At 50.3% G+C, this 18,883-nt stretch overlaps 1 protein-coding gene across 1 annotated transcript in view; it reads left to right on the top strand.

Moving 5' to 3' along the window:
• Positions 1-18,883, top strand: part of LOC109880770 (arginine-glutamic acid dipeptide repeats protein-like) — a 53,558-nt gene that overhangs the window by 16,667 nt on the left and 18,008 nt on the right. The window contains exon 5 of the mRNA XM_031794799.1: positions 474-572. Coding sequence (XP_031650659.1) covers positions 474-572 — 99 coding nt within the window. The remainder of the gene's footprint in view (positions 1-473; positions 573-18,883) is intronic.

An 18,883-nucleotide genomic window follows, 5' to 3' on the forward strand; every position in this document is an offset into this window, starting at 1 on the left:
GCTCAAAACTTGATATTTGTGACGTTGTGTGACAACTGCGCATTTTAGTGGGTTTTTATTGTCCCTAGCACAAGGTCCACCTGTGTAATGATCATGCTGTTTAATCAGCTTCTTGATATGCCACACCTGTCAGGTGGATGGATTATCTTGGCAAAGGAGAAATGCTCACTAAGAGGGATGTAAACAAATTCATGAACATTTTTAGAGAAACAGCTTTTTCTTATAGAACATTTCTGGGCTCTTTTATTTCAGCTCATGAAACATGGGACCAAAACTTTACAAGTTGCGTTTATATTTTTGTTCATTGTAATATGCCCCACTGTCGTAGTTTATAGATACGTCAATGACTTATTTCCTGTCTGTTGTAATAAATGTTTACTATATAAAAAGTATACATTCATTTGTTGTTGTTTTTTTAAATTCAAACACTGAATATTGAGCTAAAGTGTTGCTCTGCTTCCCCCTCTTCCCAGCTTCACGAGAGCAGTTACGATGCAGGCAAGGCCCTACAGCGCCTGGTCAAAAAGCCTGTTCCCAAACTCATAGAGAAGTGCTGGTCAGAAGACGAAGTGGTAAGACACTCTTTTTATTATATTATTTGACCTTTAAACTTCCAGAGAGGAAGTTAACTTCCGAGCTGGGTTCAAATAGTATTTATTTTCTTTCAAACTGCGCCTTAATTGAGCTTGCCTGACTCAATGTACACAAAACAGTTGAATGGACCGTATTGTAACAGTGGCTTTATTCTGGGTTACTGTGGTTGTCTTCAGATGGTACTGTTGAGATGGATAGTCAGAGAGGGCTGTGTAGCTGCTAGTTGGGCCCTCATTGGATTTGGGTTCTATCCCCGTCCTCATCGTGTTCTATCCCCTCCTCATCGTGTTCTATCCCCTTCTCATCGTGTTCTATCCCCTCCGCATCGTGTTCTATCCCCTCCTCATCGTGTTCTATCCCCTCCTCATCGTGTTCTCTCCCCTCCTCATCGTGTTCTCTCCCCTCCTCATCGTGTTCTATCCGCTCCTCATCGTATTCTATCCCCCCCTCGTCGTATTCCATCCCCTCCTCGTCGTATTCTATCCCCTCCGATTTCGTATTCCATCCCCTCCTCATCGTATTCCATCCCCTCCTCGTCGTATTCCATCCCCTCCTCGTCGTATTCCATCCCCTCCTCGTCGTATTCCATCCCCTCCTCGTCGTATTCTATCCCCTCCTCGTCGTATTCTATCCCCTCCTCGTCGTATTCTATCCCCTCCTCGTCGTATTCCATCCCCTCCTCGTCGTATTCTATCCCCCCCTCGTCGTATTCTATCCCCTCCTCGTCGTATTCTATCCCCTCCTCGTCGTATTCCATCCCCTCCTCGTCGTATTCTATCCCCTCCTCGTCGTATTCTATCCCCCCCTCGTCGTATTCTATCCCCTCCTCGTCGTATTCTATCCCCTCCTCGTCGTATTCCATCCCCTCCTCGTCGTATTCTATCCCCTCCTCGTCGTATTCCATCCCCTCGTCGTTGTATTCTATCCCCTCGTCGTATTCTATCCCCTCCTCGTCGTCTTCTATCCCCTCCGCGTCGTATTCCCTCCTCATCTTATTATATCCCCTCCTCGTCGTATTCCCTCCTCGTCTTATTCTATCCCCTCCTCGTCGTATTCCATCCCCTCCTCGTCGTATTCTATCCCCTCCTCGTCGTATTCTATCCCCTCCTCGTCGTATTCCATCCCCTCCTCGTCGTATTCCATCCCCTCCTCGTCGTATTCCATCCCCTCCTCGTCGTATTCCATCCCCTCCTCGTCGTATTCCATCCCCTCCTCGTCGTATTCCATCCCCTCCTCGTCGTATTCCATCCCCTCATCGTCGTATTCCATCCCCTCCTCGTCGTATTCTATCCCCTCCTCGTCGTCTTCTATCCCCTCCGCGTCGTATTCCCTCCTCATCTTATTATATCCCCTCCTCGTCGTATTCCCTCCTCGTCTTATTCTATCCCCTCCTCGTCGTATTCCATCCCCTCCTCGTCGTATTCTATCCCCTCCTCGTCGTATTCTATCCCCTCCTCGTCGTATTCCATCCCCTCCTCGTCGTATTCCATCCCCTCCTCGTCGTATTCCATCCCCTCCTCGTCGTATTCCATCCCCTCCTCGTCGTATTCCATCCCCTCCTCGTCGTATTCCATCCCCTCCTCGTCGTATTCCATCCCCTCATCGTCGTATTCCATCCCCTCATCGTCGTATTCCATCCCCTCATTGTCGTATTCCATCCCCTCCTCGTCGTATTCTATCCCCTCCTCGTCGTATTCTATCACCACCTCGTCGTATTCTATCACCTCCTCGTCGTATTCTATCCCCCCCTCGTCGTATTCTATCCCCTCCTCGTCGTATTCTATCCCCTCCTCGTCGTATTCCATCCCCTCCTCGTCGTATTCTATCCCCTCCTCGTCGTATTCCATCCCCTCGTCATCGTATTCTATCCCCTCCTCGTATTCTATTCCCTCCTCGTCTTATTCTATCCCCTCCTCGTCGTATCCCCTCCTCGTCTTATTCTATCCCCTCCTCGTCTTATTCTATCCCCTCCTCGTCGTATTCCATCCCCTCCTCGTCGTATTCTATCCCCTCCTCGTCGTATTCCATCCCCTCCTCGTCGTATTCCATCCCCTCCACGTCGTATTCCATCCCCTCCTCGTCGTGTTCCATCCCCTCCTCTTCGTATTCCATCCCCTCCTCGTCGTGTTCCATCCCCTCCTCGTCGTATTCTATCCCCTCCTCGTCGTATTCTATCCCCTCCTCGTCGTATTCTAGCCCCTCGTCATATTCTATCCCCTCCTCGTCGTATTCTAGCCCCTCCTCGTCGTATTCTAGCCCCTCCTCGTCATATTCTATCCCCTCCATGTCTTGAGAGCAGCTGCATCCTGTTTATTGCCTGTGGAAAAAATCTTCAGCTTGGAAGGTGTGTGTGTGTGTGTGTGTGTGTGTGTGTGTGTGTGTGTGTGTGTGGAGGAAGAGGGAAAAGATTGAGGGCCTGTGTTGCTGTCCTCCATTTGAATTTAGATTCACATTTCAGGCAGCTGTGGCTAGGAGGTATTAAAATATGTCAGGCGCTGTGGCTAGGAGGTATTAAATTATGTCAGGCAGCTGTGGCTTGGAGGGCACTAAAATATGTCAGGCAGCTGTGGCTAGGAGGTATTAAATGGCAGGCAGCTGTGGCTAGGAGGTATTAAATTATGTCAGGCAGCTGTGGCTAGGAGGGCATTAAAATATGTCCATTAACTCAAGTTTGTGTCGGTCCTGTCCTGGACTAGTTAAACCTATTAGTTTGTCTCTCCTGTCCTGTCCTGGACTAGTTAAACCTGTTAGTTTGTCTCTGTCCTGTTCTGGACTAGTTAAACCTGTTAGTTTGTCTCGGTCCTGTCCTGGACTAGTTAAACCTGTTAGTTTGTCTCGGTCCTGTCCTGGACTAGTTAAACCTGTTAGTTTGTCTCGGTCCTGTCCTGGACTAGTTAAACCTATTAGTTTGTCTCTGTCCTGTCCTGGACTAGTTAAACCTGTTAGTTTGTCTCGGTCCTGTCCTGGACTAGTTAAACCTATTAGTTTGTCTCGGTCCTGTCCTGGACTAGTTAAACCTGTTAGTTTGTCTCGGTCCTGTCCTGGACTAGTTAAACCTATTAGTTTGTCTCAGTCCTGTCCTGGACTAGTTAAACCTGTTAGTTTGTCTCGGTCCTGTCCTGGACTAGTTAAACCTGTTAGTTTGTCTCGGTCCTGTCCTGGACTAGTTAAACCTGTTAGTTTGTCTCGGTCCTGTCCTGGACTAGTTAAACCTGTTTGTGTACTATTATTACAATTCCTAGTTTTGTCTCGTGGTCTCCTGTACATTTTTATATCCCTGCTTTTCGTTATACTCAGTAAAACCATCCTCTTTATTATGTAAATCCAGTAGGTCTGACCCCAATTAGTCGACGGGTCGATTGTTTTGTCGAAAGGCTGTTGGTTGACCAAGATTTGGAAGTCTATATAAAAGCCTGGAGATGTGTCTTTCCTGAGCTCACTGGCCTGGGAATCTCTGATACAATGTTGCAAGTTTGTACTAGCTTCAGGCCTGACCCAAGTTAATAGTTGATACAATGTTGCAGGTTACTTGCAGACAGTCCATGTGTAGCCAATGTGATTTATAGGATATGTGGTTTATAGGATATTTATCAGGATATTTTCTACCTGCAGGCTGCAATGTTTTTATTTGTTGGCTTTATGTAGGCTATTTTTACATAGTTGGCAACAGAAGTTACATTTTAGGTTTGTATCATTTCCATTTTGGATGTGGATAGAATTTAGATTAACCACATGCCAATGATTTTGAGATACGAAGATGTTATTATGAATTCATTTAAACTGTTACTCGAAAATGTGCCTATGAACCATCACTGGCACGCAGATTGGTAGAAATGGTAAGATACATTAGCATTCCACATGAAAGGTAGCAGACTCCTCGTGTAGCCAATTACCGGCAACTTCAGGACAGTAACGGCAGAATCCGCCAACGAGTGGGAGGAGGATGATCAGGTTAAGTTTTCTTTTCTTCTGGTTGTCTTGATCTCTGGATCCCTCTTGAGTTATGTGTCTTATTTCATCAAACAGTGTGCTTAAAGCATCAGACAGGCTAAATGTGTATATTTGAGTTTATTAAAACACATAGGGGTGTATCTATATATGAAAAAATACAAGTTTTACATTTTTGACCAAGAACAAATGACTTTTGGTTGACCAAGATTTTTTGGGGGGGTCGGGGACAGCCCTAACATCCAGATGTACGTTGTCCAGCAATCATGCGGGCTCAGATCTGACTGAAGTGAATCATGAGGGCTCAGATCTGACTGAAGTGAATCATGAGGGCTCAGATCTGACTGAAGTGAATCATGAGGGCTCAGATCTGACTGAACTGAATCATGAGGGCTCAGATCTGACTGAACTGAATCATGAGGGCTCAGATCTGACTGAACTGAATCATGAGGGCTCAGATCTGACTGAACTGAATCATGAGGGCTCAGATCTGACTGAACTGAATCATGAGGGCTCAGATCTGACTGAACTGAATCATGAGGGCTCAGATCTGACTGTTAATCAACAGCCACCATCGAAGCAGCCACGTAAACATTCATTCCAACAGCACTTTCGTGCGTTTTGCCAGTAGCTCTTCGTTGACTTCAAGCCTATCAACTCCCGAGATGGTGGCTGTTGTTGTGTTGTCGTTGTGTTGCTGGTTCGAGCCCAGGTAGGAAGCTATACTGTTACACTGGCAATACTAAAGTGCCTATAAGAACATCCAATAGTCAAAGGTTAATGAAATACAAATGGTATAGAGGGAAATAGTCCTATAATTCCTGTAATAACTACAGCCTAAAACTTCTTACCTGGGAATATTGAAGACTCATGTTACAAGGAACCACCAGCTTTCATATGTTCTCATGTTCTGAGCAAGGAACTGAAACGTTAGCTTTCTTACATGGCACATATTGCACTTTTACTTTCTTCTCCAACACTTTGTTTTTGCATTATTTAAACCAAATTGAACATGTTTCATTATTTACTTGAGGCTAAATTGAATTTATTGATGTATTATATTAAGTTAAAATAAGTGTTCATTCAGTATTGTTGTAATTGTCATTATTACAAATACAGTTTTTAAAATCGGCCGATTAATCGGCATCGGCTTTTTTGGTCCTCCAATAATCGGTATCGACGTTGAAATATCATAATCGGTCGACCTCTAGCTCAGATCTGACGGAAGTGAATCATATGTTGATTTGCTTTAATTGAACATAATGGTTCAGTCTGATCTGAATAAACCATAAAGCCAGTACACAGACAGATGAAGGCCCACGGCAGCTAATCGTAACAGATTAAGTCACTCGTCCTTCAGTAGGACTAGACCAGCTATGAATTCTCTATTATTTATGCATGCTAGCTGAAGGCAGGCTAGTCGACCTGACATGGCCGCGTTGAGATAATCAGAGAAATGAATATGTGTGTAGGGGGTTCAGGGGCTGTTCTCACCCCACACGCCAGACCACTCCACAGGCCAATCACAGGCCACTTATCAACAGGCACACTCTGCAGATAGCAGCCAGCAGCCACATATCATTATGTAGTCTGTGTAAGGTTGTAATCCCTCCCCATTGTGTACATAGCTCAGCCAGTCACCTAGCCACCCATCAGTCAGCCAACCAGTCATTCACCCACCCATCATCAGTCAGCCAACCAGTCATTCACCCACCCATCATCAGTCAGCCAACCAGTCATTCACCCACCCATCGTCAGTCAGCCAACCAGTCATTCACCCACCCATCGTCAGTCAGCCAACCAGTCATTCACCCACCCATCGTCAGTCAGCCAACCAGTCATTCACCCACCCATCGTCAGTCAGCCAACCAGTCATTCACCCACCCGTCGTCAGTCAGCCAACCAGTCATTCACCTACCCGTCATCAGTCAGCCAACCAGTCATTCACCCACCCGTCGTCAGTCAGCCAACCAGTCATTCACCCACCCGTCGTCAGTCAGCCAACCAGTCATTCAGCCAACCAGTCATTCACCCACCCATCGTCAGTGAGCCAACCAGTCATTCACCCACCCATCGTCAGTCAGCCAACCAGTCATTCACCCACCCATCGTCAGTCAGCCAACCAGTCATTCACCCACCCATCGTCAGTCAGCCAACCAGTCATTCACCCACCCATCGTCAGTCAGCCAACCAGTCATTCACCCACCCATCGTCAGTCAGCCAACCAGTCATTCACCCACCCATCGTCAGTCAACCAACCAGTCATTCACCCACCCATCGTCAGTCAGCCAACCAGTCATTCACCCACCCATCGTCAGTCAGCCAACCAGTCATTCACCCACCCATCGTCAGTCAGTAAACCAGTCATTCACCCACCCATCATCAGTCAGTACTTGGCCATTCAAGGACACTCCCTGCTCTGCTTCCTCTCTCCCTCCCTTCCTTCCCTCCCTTCCGCTCTCCCTCCCTCCCAGCCCAGTGAAGTGATGATGTGATTTCCATTTGGTCCTTTGCAGCCCCACACACAGCCTTGAGGGACAGGTGTAAATGTACCCCTGACCTTGATGCTCAGACAGACACACACACGCTCAGACACACACACACACAGAGAGCCACACTGACACTGTCCCCATCTGCCCCGCTGCCCCCCCTTTATAAATAATTCTGCTCCTCCTTCTCCCCCCCCTCCTCCTCATCCTCTGCCCTACTCCTCCTCCTTCTCCCCTACTCCTCCTCCTTCTCCCCTACTCCTCCTCCTTCTCCCCTACTCCTTCTTCCTCCCCTACACCTCCTCTCCCCTACTCCTCCTCCTTCTCCCCTACTCCTTCCTCCTCCCCTACTCCTTCCTCCTCCCCTACTCCTTCCTCCTCCCCTACTCCTTCCTCCTCCCCTACTCCTTCCTCCTCCCCTACTCCTCTTCTCCTTCTCCTCCCCTACTCCTCTTCCTCTCCTCCTTCTCTTCCCCTACTCCTTCTCCTCTCCCCTCCTCCTTCTCCTCCCCTCCTCCTCCTCTCCCCCCTCTCCCCTCTTCCTCCTCCTCTCCCCTCTTCCTCACCCTCTCCCCTCTTCCTCACCCTCTCCCCTCTTCGTCCTCCTCTTCCCTCTTCGTCCTCCTCTTCCCTCTTCGTCCTCCTCTCCCCTCCTCCTCTCCCCTACTCCTTCTCCCCCCTCCTCCTCACCCTCTCCTCCTTCTCCCCCCCTCCTCCTCATCCTCTCCTCCTTCTACTCCCCTACTACTCCTCCTCCTCCTTCTCCTCCCCTACTCCTCTCCTCCCCTTCCTCTCCTCCCCTCCTCTACCCTCCTTCTCCTCCCCTACTCCTCTTCCTCTCCCCTTCTCTCTTACTCCTCCTTCTCTTCTCCTCCCCTCCTTTCCCTTCTCCTCCCCTACTCCTTCTCCTCCCCCTACTCCTCTTCCTCTCCCCTTCTCCTCCCTTACTCCTCCTTCTCATCCTCTCCCCTCCTCCTCTCACCCCCCAGGACCAGCCTAATTTTTTTCTTGCTTCCTACTTTTCTTCCTTTTGAGATGTGAATAAAGGTGACAGTGGGGGCCGTGGAGATGACAGAATCAGGCTGTCTGCAGGATCACTGGACTCCTCCCCCTCTCTCTTTCTCCTCCCTCTCTCTCGCCCCTCTCTCTTACTCTCCACCTTTTTGTCTGTCTTCCCACTCTCCTTCCCTGCCACCTCTCATTTCACTGCTTCTTGAAATAGTCACATACATTCTCCCTACAATAAGCTGAAATAGTCACATACAGTGAAGTCAGAAAGTATTCAGACCCCTTGACTTTTCCCACATTTTGTTTACGTTAAAGCCTTATTCTAAAATGGATTAAATACAAAAGAATCCTCAGGAAACTACACACAATACCCCATAATGACATCACAATACCCCATAATGACATCACAATACCCCATAATGACATCACAATACTCCATAATGACAAAGTGAAAACAGGTTTTTAGAAATGCCTTATTTACACAAGTATTCAGACCCTTTAATATGAGACTCGAAATTGAGCTCAGGGTGCATCCTGTTTCCATTGACCATCTTTGAGATGTTTCTACAACTTGATTGGAGTCCACCTGTGGTAAATTCAATTGATTAGACATGATTTATTTGATTGGACATGATCTATATAAGGTCCCACGGTTGACAGTGCATTTCAGAGCAAAAACCAAGCCAAAGGAATTGTCCGTGGAGCTCCTAGACAGGATTGTGTCGGGACACAGATCTGGGGGAAGGTTACAAAAATGTTTTGTAGCGTTGAAGGTCCCCAAGAACACAGTGGCCTCCATCATTCATAAATGGAAGATGTATGGAACCACCAAGACTTGTCCTAGAGCTGGCCGCTCGGCCAAACTGAGCAATCAAGGGAGAAGGGCCTTGGTCGGGGAGGTGACCAAGAAGCTGATGGTCACTCTGACAGAACTCCAGAGTTCCTCTGTGGAGATGGTTGTCCTTCAGGAAGGTTCTCCCATCTCTGCAGCACTCCACCAATCAGGCCTTTATGGTAGAGTGGCCAGATGGAAGCTACTCCTCAGTAAAAGTCACATGACAGCCCACTTGGAGTTTGCTAAAAGACTCCCAGACCATGAGAAACAAGATTCTCTGGTCTGATGAAACCAAGATTGAACTCTTTGGCCTGAATGCCAAGCGTCACATCTGGAGGAAACCTGGCACCATCCCTACGGTGAAGCATAGTGGTGGCAGCATCATGCTGTGGGGATGTTTTTCAGCATCAGGGACTGGGAGACTAGTCAGGATCGAGTCAAAGATGACAGAGCAAAGTACAGAGAGATCCTTGATGAAACCCTGCTCCAGAGTGCTCAGGACCTCAGACTGGGGCGAAGGTTCACCTTCCAACAGGACAATGACCCTAAGCACACAGCCAAGGCAATGCAGGAGTGGCTTCGGGACAAGTCTCTGAATGTCCTTGAGTGGCCCAGCCAGAGCCCGGACATGAACCGGATCGAGTATCTCTGGAGAGACCTGAAAATAGCTGTGCAGCGATGCTCCCCATCCAACCTGACAGAACTTGAGAGAGGATCTGCAGAGAAGAATTGGAGAAACTCCCCAAATACAAGTGTGCCAAGCTTGTAGCGTCATACCCAAGAAGACTCTAGGCTGTAATCGCTGCCAAAGTTGCTACAAAGTCCTGACTAGAGGGTCTGAATACTTATGTAAATGTGATATTTAAAAAATTATAATAATAATTAGTATGAGTAACAAAAATATTCTAAACCTGTTTTTGCTTTTTCATTATGGGGTATTGTGTGTAGATTGAGGGGGGGAACAATGTAATCAATTTTATAATAAGTCTGTAACGAAAGAAGGATTTTTAAGCCTTGAGACAATTGAGACAGTTATCTGACCTAGCCTCAGATAGCCAACCCATTGCGGGCGGCAGGTAGCCTTGCGGTTAAGAGCATTGGACAAGTAACTGAAAGGTCGTTGGTTCGAATCCCAGAGCCAACTAGGTGAAAAATTGGCCGATGTGCCCTTGAGCAAGGCACTTAACCATAATTTCTCCTGTAAGTCGCTCCTACCCCCCCACATCCCCAACCGTTCATCTGACCTACCCCCCACATCCCCAACCGTTCATCTGACCTACCCCCACCACCCCCATCCCCCAACCATTAATCTGACCTACCCCCACATCTGACCTACCCCCCACATCCCCAACCATTCATCTGACCCCCACCCCCTGGATTCCCCCAACCATTCATCTGACCTACCCCCACCACACCCATCCCCCAACCATTCATCTGACCTACCCCCACCACCCCCATCCCCCAACCATTAATCTGACCTACCCCCACCACCCCCATCCCCCAACCATTAATCTGACCTACCCCCCCCCCCCCCCACCCCCTGGATCCCCCAACCATTCATCTGACCTACCCCCACCACCCCATCCCCCAACCATTCATCTGACCTACCCCCACCACCCCCATCCCCCAACCATTCATCTGACCTACCCCCACCACCCCATCCCCCAACCATTCATCTGACCCACCCCCATCACCCCCATCCCCCAACCATTAATCTGCCCCACCCCCATCCCCCAACCATTCATCTGCCCCACCCCCATCACCCCCATCCCCCAACCATTCATCTGCCCCACCCCCATCCCCCAACCATTCATCTGCCCCACCCCCACCACCCCCATCCCCCAACCGTTCATCTGACCTACCCCCCACATCCCCAACCATTCATCAGACCTACCCCCCACATCCCCAACCATTCATCTGACCTACCCCCCCCCCCACCCCCTGGATTCCCCCAACCATTCATCTGACCTACCCCCACCACACCCATCCCCCAACCATTCATCTGACCTACCCCCACCACCCCCATCCCCCAACCATTCATCTGACCTACCCCCACCACCCCCATCCCCCAACCATTAATCTGACCTTCCCCCCCCCCCCCCACCCCCTGGATCCCCCAACCATTCATCTGACCTACCCCCACCACCCCATCCCCCAACCATTCATCTGACCTACCCCCACCACCCCCATCCCCCAACCATTCATCTGACCTACCCCCACCACCCCATCCCCCAACCATTCATCTGACCCACCCCCATCACCCCCATCCCCCAACCATTAATCTGCCCCACCACCCCCCATCCCCCAACCATTCATCTGCCCCACCCCCATCCCCCAACCATTCATCTGCCCCACCCCCATCACCCCCATCCCCCAACCATTCATCTGCCCCACCCCCATCCCCCAACCATTCATCTGCCCCACCCCCATCCCCCAACCATTCATCTGCCCCACCCCCACCACCCCATCCCCCAACCATTCATCTGCCCCACCACCCCATCCCCCAACCATTCATCTGCCCCACCCCCACCACCCCTTCCCCCAACCATTCATCTGCCCCACCCCCACCACCCCATCCCCCAACCATTCATCTGCCCCACCCCCATCCCCCAACCATTCATCTGCCCCACCACCCCCATCCCCCAACCATTCATCTGCCCCACCACCCCCATCCCCCAACCATTCATCTGACCCACCCCCACCACCCCCATCCCCCAACCATTCATCTGACCCACCCCCATCCCCCAACCATTCATCTGACCCACCCCCCCCATCCCCCAACCATTTATCTGCCCCACCCCCATCCCCACCCCCCCCATCCCCCAACCATTCATCTGCCCCCCCCCCCCCCCCCCCCCATCCCCCAACCATTCATCTGAAGTCATTATTCAGCCAAACATTCAAACTGGAAATAAAGCTGCTAATAGTTTTAACATCCCCCTAGTGGTGGGTAGTAGGGTCTATCCACGCTAAGGCTCATCTCTCTGGCTCTGACAGAGCCGTGAGGGGGTGAGGAGAGGACAGAGGAGGTGGTGAGGAGGACAGAGGAGGTGGTGAGGAGGACAGAGGTGGTGAGGAGGACAGAGGAGGTGAGGAGGACAGAGGAGGTGAGGAGGACAGAGGAGGTGAGGAGGACAGAGGTGGTGAGGAGGAGGACAGAGGAGGTGGTGAGGAGGAGGACAGAGGAGGTGGTGAGGAGGAGGACAGAGGAGGTGGTGAGGAGGAGGACAGAGGAGGACAGAGGAGGTGAGGAGGACAGAGGAGGTGAGGAGGACAGAGGAGGTGGTGAGGAGGACAGAGGAGGTGGTGAGGAGGACAGAGGAGGTGGTGAGGAGGACAGAGGAGGTGGTGAGGAGGAGGACAGAGGAGGTGAGGAGGACAGAGGAGGTGGTGAGGAGGACAGAGGAGGTGGTGAGGAGGACAGAGGAGGTGGTGAGGAGGAGGACAGAGGAGGTGGTGAGGAGGAGGACAGAGGAGGTGAGGAGGAGGACAGAGGAGGTGAGGAGGACAGAGGTGGTAAGGAGGACAGAGGTGGTGAGGAGGACAGAGGAGGTGAGGAGGACAGAGGTGGTGAAGATGGAAGCCTGCTACTAGAACAGCCCCCTAGTGGTGGGATCACAGTCTAGCTAACTAACCAGCCAGACACACATGGTTAACGCTTGTTGGCCTCCCACAGAGTTTGGGAAGTGTTTTCAAACAGCCTTTCTGACGGTTTACTCAGGAAGGGTGTGAATGTCCTGACACCTTTTAGTTTCAATAGAAAGAGCTGTGTGAGAGAAACATTCACGTACTCAACTAGTAGTTGGCACAATACTAAAAGTAGGTTGAAATGTTGTAACATGAAAATATCACATTTTTCAACTAATTCAGCTTAAATGTGTTGAATAACGGCGTTTGTTGTTTGTTTGTAGTTGAACAACGGCTGTTCTAACGTGTTACGCGTCTAATTTGAACTGAAATGCGACGAACTGACTCGATTGTAAGCAAAGTCGAACACGGGTTCAAAGTTGAACTGAGGTTGTTGTTCTAACGTTGTTGTGTCACAATGGAGAGGATGTGGGTTGTCCTGCATCTGTCACTGTGGTTTTCCCTCACACACACACACACACACACACACACACACACACACACACACACACACACACACACACACACACACACACAGAGCCCGTCTGTCTTAAAGCCTGTGGTGATTTCCCCTCCACGTGACTTGCCTCATAAGAATCTGATCCTTTGGTAACATTTAACAACAACTTTGATGCCTAAAGCAGTGTAATGATTCATTAGGTTTGTTATTGTTGTTGTTGTTCACAAACGTTTATTTTAATTTTTTATCTTTATTTAACTATGCAAGTCAGTTAAAGAACAAATTCTTATTTACAATGACGGCCTAGGAACAGTGGGTTAACTGACTTGTTCAGGGGCAGAACGACAGATTTGTACCTTGTCAGCTCGGGGATATGAACTTGCAACCTTTCGGTTACTAGTCCAACGCTCTAACCACTAGGCTACCCTGCCACCTCTACACTCTAACCACTAGGCTACCCTGCCGCCCCTACACTCTAACCACTAGGCTACCCTGCCGCCCCAACACTCTAACCACTAGGCTACCCTGCCGCCTCTACACTCTAACCACTAGGCTACCCTGCCGCCCCTACACTCTAACCACTAGGCTACCCTGCCGCCTCTACACTCTGACCACTACGCTACCCTGCCGCCTCTACACTCTAACCACTAGGCTACCCTGCAGCCTCTACACTCTAACCACTAGGCTACCCTGCCGCCTCTACACTCTAACCACTAGGCTACCCTGCCGCCTCTACACTCTAACCACTAGGCTACATTGCCGCCTCTACACTCTAACCACTAGGCTACCGTGCCGCCCCTACACTCTAACCACTAGGCTACCCTTCCGCCCCTACACTCTAACCACTAGGCTACCCTTCCGCCCCTACACTCTAACCACTAGGCTACCCTGCCGCCTCTACACTCTAACCACTAGGCTACCCTGCCGCCCCTACACTCTAACCACTAGGCTACCCTGCCTCCCCTACACTCTAACCACTAGGCTACCCTGCCGCCTCTACACTCTAACCACTAGGCTACCATGCCGCCTCTACACTCTAACCACTAGGCTACCCTGCCGCCTCTACACTCTAACCACTAGGCTACCCTGCCGCCTCTACACTCTAACCACTAGGCTACCCTGCCGCCCCTCCACTCTAACCACTAGGCTACCTGCCGCCTCTACACTCTAACCACTAGGCTACCCTGCCGCCTCTACACTCTAACCACTAGGCTACCCTGCCGCCTCTACACTCTAACCACTAGGCTACCCTGCCACCTCTACACTCTAACCACTAGGCTACCCTGCCGCCTCTACACTCTAACCACTAGGCTACCCTGCCGCCCCTCCACTCTAACCACTAGGCTACCCTGCCGCCTCTACACTCTAACCACTAGGCTACCTGCCACCCCTACACTCTAACCACTAGGCTACCCTGCCGCCTCTACACTCTAACCACTAGGCTACCCTGCCGCCCCTACACTCTAACCACTAGGCTACCCTGCCGCCTCTACACTCTAACCACTAGGCTACCCTGCCGCCTCTACACTCTAACCACTAGGCTACCCTGCCGCCTCTACACTCTAACCACTAGGCTACCCTGCCGCCCCTACCCTCTAACCACTAGGCTACCCTGCCGCCTCTACACTCTAACCACTAGGCTACCCTGCCGCCTCTACACTCTAACCACTAGGCTACCTGCCGCCCCTCCACTCTAACCACTAGGCTACCCTGCCGCCTCTACACTCTAACCACTAGGCTACCTGCCGCCCCTACACTCTAACCACTAGGCTACCCTGCCGCCCCTACACTCTAACCACTAGGCTACCCTGCCGCCCCTACACTCTAACCACTAGGCTACCCTGCCGCCTCTACACTCTAACCACTAGGCTACCCTGCCGCCTCTACACTCTAACCACTAGGCTACCCTGCCGCCTCTACACTCTAACCACTAGGCTACCCTGCCGCCTCTACACTCTAACCACTAGGCTACCCTGCCGCCTCTACACTCTAACCACTAGGCTACCCTGCCGCCCCTACACTCTAACCACTAGGCTACCCTGCCGCCTCTACACTCTAACCACTAGGCTACCCTGCCGCCTCTACACTCTAACCACTAGGCTACCCTGCCGCCCCGTTTCTTGCAGCTAAACCTTTCTAACTTCACCACATGTTCTATTTTTGTGGTAAATCAAATTAAAATAAAATAACATTTAAGATGAATTATTGAAGTCTGTGTTAGCGTGCCGTAGCCTAATGATAATCGTAATGATAGCATCTCTGTAATCATCCCAAATGGCACCTTTGGTCCCTATGAAGTGAACTACTGTTGACCAGAGCCCTGTGGGGCCCTAATCGAAGGTAGTAGAGTGACATTTTGGGACACATCTTGCCCACGTTTTACAGCTTCTAACAATCAGCCCTGGAGCAGGAAGTACCAACGCATTACAATAACCTTTACAGCTTGTTGCTCTTCACTACCTCTAACACCCTGTATTAGAGTACTATTAGACACAGCAGAGAGGAAACAGGTCCTACTAGACACAGCAGAGAGGAAACAGGTACTATTAGACACAGCAGAGAGGAAACGGGTACTATTAGACACAGCAGAGAGGAAACAGGTCCTATTAGACACAGCAGAGAGAAACAGATACTATTAGACACAGCAGAGAGGAAACAGGTACTATTAGACACAACAGAGAGGAAACAGGTACTATTAGACACAGCAGAGAGGAAACAGGTACTATTAGACACAGCAGAGAGGAAACGGGTACTACTAGACGCAGCAGAGAGGAAACGGGTACTACTAGACACAGCAGAGAGGAAACAGGTCCTATTAGACACAGCAGAGAGAAACAGATACTATTAGACACAGCAGAGAGGAAACAGGTACTATTAGACACAGCAGAGAGGAAACAGGTACTATTAGACACAGCAGAGAGGAAACGGGTACTATTAGACACAGCAGAGAGGAAACGGGTACTACTAGACACAGCAGAGAGGAAACGGGTACTACTAGACACAGCAGAGAGAAACGGGTACTATTAGACACAGCAGAGAGAAACAGGTACTATTACACACAGCAGAGAGGAAACAGGTACTATTAGACACAGCAGAGAGGAAACAGGTACTATTAGACACAGCAGAGAGGAAACAGGTACTCTTAGACACAGCAGAGAGGAAACAGGTACTATTAGACACAGCAGAGAGGAAACAGGTCCTATTAGACACATCAGAGAGAAACAGGTACTCTTAGACACAGCAGAGAGGAAACAGGTACTATTACACACAGCAGAGAGGAAACAGGTACTATTAGACACAGCAGAGAGGAAACAGGTACTCTTAGACACAGCAGAGAGGAAACAGGTACTATTAGACACAGCAGAGAGAAACAGGTACTATTAGACACAGCAGAGAGAAACAGGTGCTACTAGACACAGCAGAGAGAAACAGGTACTATTAGACACAGCAGAGAGGAAACAGGTACTACTAGACACAGCAGAGAGGGAACAGGTACTATTAGACACAGCAGAGAGAAACAGGTACTACTAGACACAGCAGAGAGAAACCGGTACTATTAGACACAGCAGAGAGGAAACAGGTACTACTAGACACAGCAGAGAGGAAACAGGTACTATTAGACACAGCAGAGAGAAACAGGTACTATTAGACACAGCAGAGAGGAAACAGGTACTACTAGACACAGCAGAGAGAAACAGGTACTACTAGACACAGCAGAGAGGAAACATGTACTATTACACACAGCAGAGAGAAACAGGTACCACTAGACACAGCAGAGATGAAACAGGTACTATTAGACACAGCAGAGAGAAACAGGTACCACTAGACACAGCAGAGATGAAACAGGTACTATTAGACACAGCAGAGAGGAAACAGGTACTATTAGACACAGCAGAGAGAAACAGGTACTACTAGACACAGCAGAGAGGAAACAGGTACTATTAGACACAGCAGAGAGGAAACAGGTACTATTAGACACAGCAGAGAGAAACAGGTACTACTAGACACAGCAGAGAGGAAACAGGTACTACTAGACACAGCAGAGAGGAAAGAGAGAGGGGGAAAGTGCCAGCCTCTCTGAAACACTCTGACAGAGAGAAGTCTGTTGTTTCAGCACACATAGTGGCTGGTGATTTTGTACCTTGCCTTCATCCACCCTCCTTCCCCATTCCTTTTTTCCTTCCTTCCTCCCTCCCTCTTCCTCTGCCCCTCCTCCCCCACTGTGTTGCCTAACAACAGTGGGCTGGGGCTATAGGAGCAGGGGAAGAGAGAGAAGAGGGGGGAGGGAGGGAACACAGGCAGAGAAGAGAAGAGGAAGGGAGGGAGCTGTCAGAGGGAGGGAGGGAGCAGGCAGAGAAGAGAAGAGGAAGGGAGGGAGCCGTCAGAGGCAGAAGAGGGAGGGAGGGAGCCGTCAGAGAGGGAGGGAGGGAGAATTGGGAGGGAGGGAGCAGGCAGAAAGAGGGAGGGAGCAGGCAGAGAAGAGGGAGGGAGGGAGAAGAGGCAGGGAGGGAGCAGGCAGAGAGGGATGAGAGGGAGGGAGCAGGCAGGGAGGGAGCAGGCAGAGAAGAGGGAGGGAGGGAGCAGGCAGAGAAGAGGGAGGGAGGGAGCAGGCAGGGAAGAGGGGGGAGGGAGCAGGCAGAGAAGAGGGGGGGAGGGAGCATGCAGAGAAGATGGAGGGAGGGAGGGAGCAGGCAGGGAAGAGGGGGGGAGGGAGCAGGCAGAGAAGAGGGGGGGAGGGAGCATGCAGAGAAGATGGAGGGAGGGAGCAGGCAGAGAAGAGGGAGTGAGGGAGCAGGCAGAGAAGAGGGAGGGAGGGAGGGAGGGAGCAGGCAGAGAAGAGAGAGGGAGCAGGCAGAGAAGAGAGAGGGAGCAGGCAGAGAAGAGAGAGGGAGCCGGCAGAGAAGAGGGAGGGAGGGAGCAGGCAGAGAAGAGGGAGGGAGCAGAGATAAAGAAGAGGGAGGGAGCAGGCAGAGATAGAGAAGAGGGAGAGAGCAGGCAGAGGGAGGGAAAGCGGGAGCAGAGACAGGCAGAGCAGAGAGATCGGTAAAGCAGATTGGTGTATGATTTATTAGCTGGGGCTGGAGAGGTAAGGAGAGAGGGAATGAAGGAGGGAGGGAGGGAGAGAGATAAAGGGAGAGAGAAGAGATCCCTGGCAGCAGCTGAAATTGAGCCTTAAACTGGAGCTGATATGTAGAGGGACGGAGGGAGAAAGAGAGAAGGAAAGGAAGGAGTGGGGGGAGGGAGGATGAGAAGATTGTGTGCAGTACATACAGTTAGGCCTCTGAACAGCTCAACCAACTGAGCAGAAGTATTCAGACCCCTTGACTTTTTCCACATTTTGTGACGTTACAGCCTTATTCTAATATTGATGTATTTATTCTTTAAATGAAAAAATCTTAGCAATCTACACACAATACCATATAATGAAACAGGTTTTTATAAATGAAAACGCCACATTTACATAAATATTCAGACCTTTTACTCAATGCTTTGTTGAAGCACGATTACAGCCTTGAGTCTTCTTGGGTATGACGCTACAAGCTTGGCACACCTGTATTTGGGAAGTTTCTCCTATTCTTCTCTGCAGATCCTCTCAAGCTCTGTCAGGTTGGATGGGGAGCATCGCTGCACAGCTATTTTCAGGTCTCTCCAGAGATGTTAGATCGGGTTCAGATCCGGGCTCTGGCTGGACCAATCAAGGATATTCAGAGACTTGTCCCGAAGCCACTCCTGCGTTGTCTTGGCTGTGTCCTGAGGGTCGTTATCCTGTTGGAAGGTGAACCTTCACCCCACTGTGAGGTCCTGAGCTCTCTGGAGCAGGTTTTCATCAAGGATCTCTCTGTACTTTGCTCCGTCATCTTTGCCTCGATCCTGACTAGTCTCCTAGTCCCTGCCGCTGAAAAACATCCCCACAGCATGATG

The sequence above is a fragment of the Oncorhynchus kisutch genome, linkage group LG17 (genome assembly GCF_002021735.2).
Source record: "Oncorhynchus kisutch isolate 150728-3 linkage group LG17, Okis_V2, whole genome shotgun sequence".
NCBI lineage: Eukaryota > Metazoa > Chordata > Actinopteri > Salmoniformes > Salmonidae > Oncorhynchus > Oncorhynchus kisutch.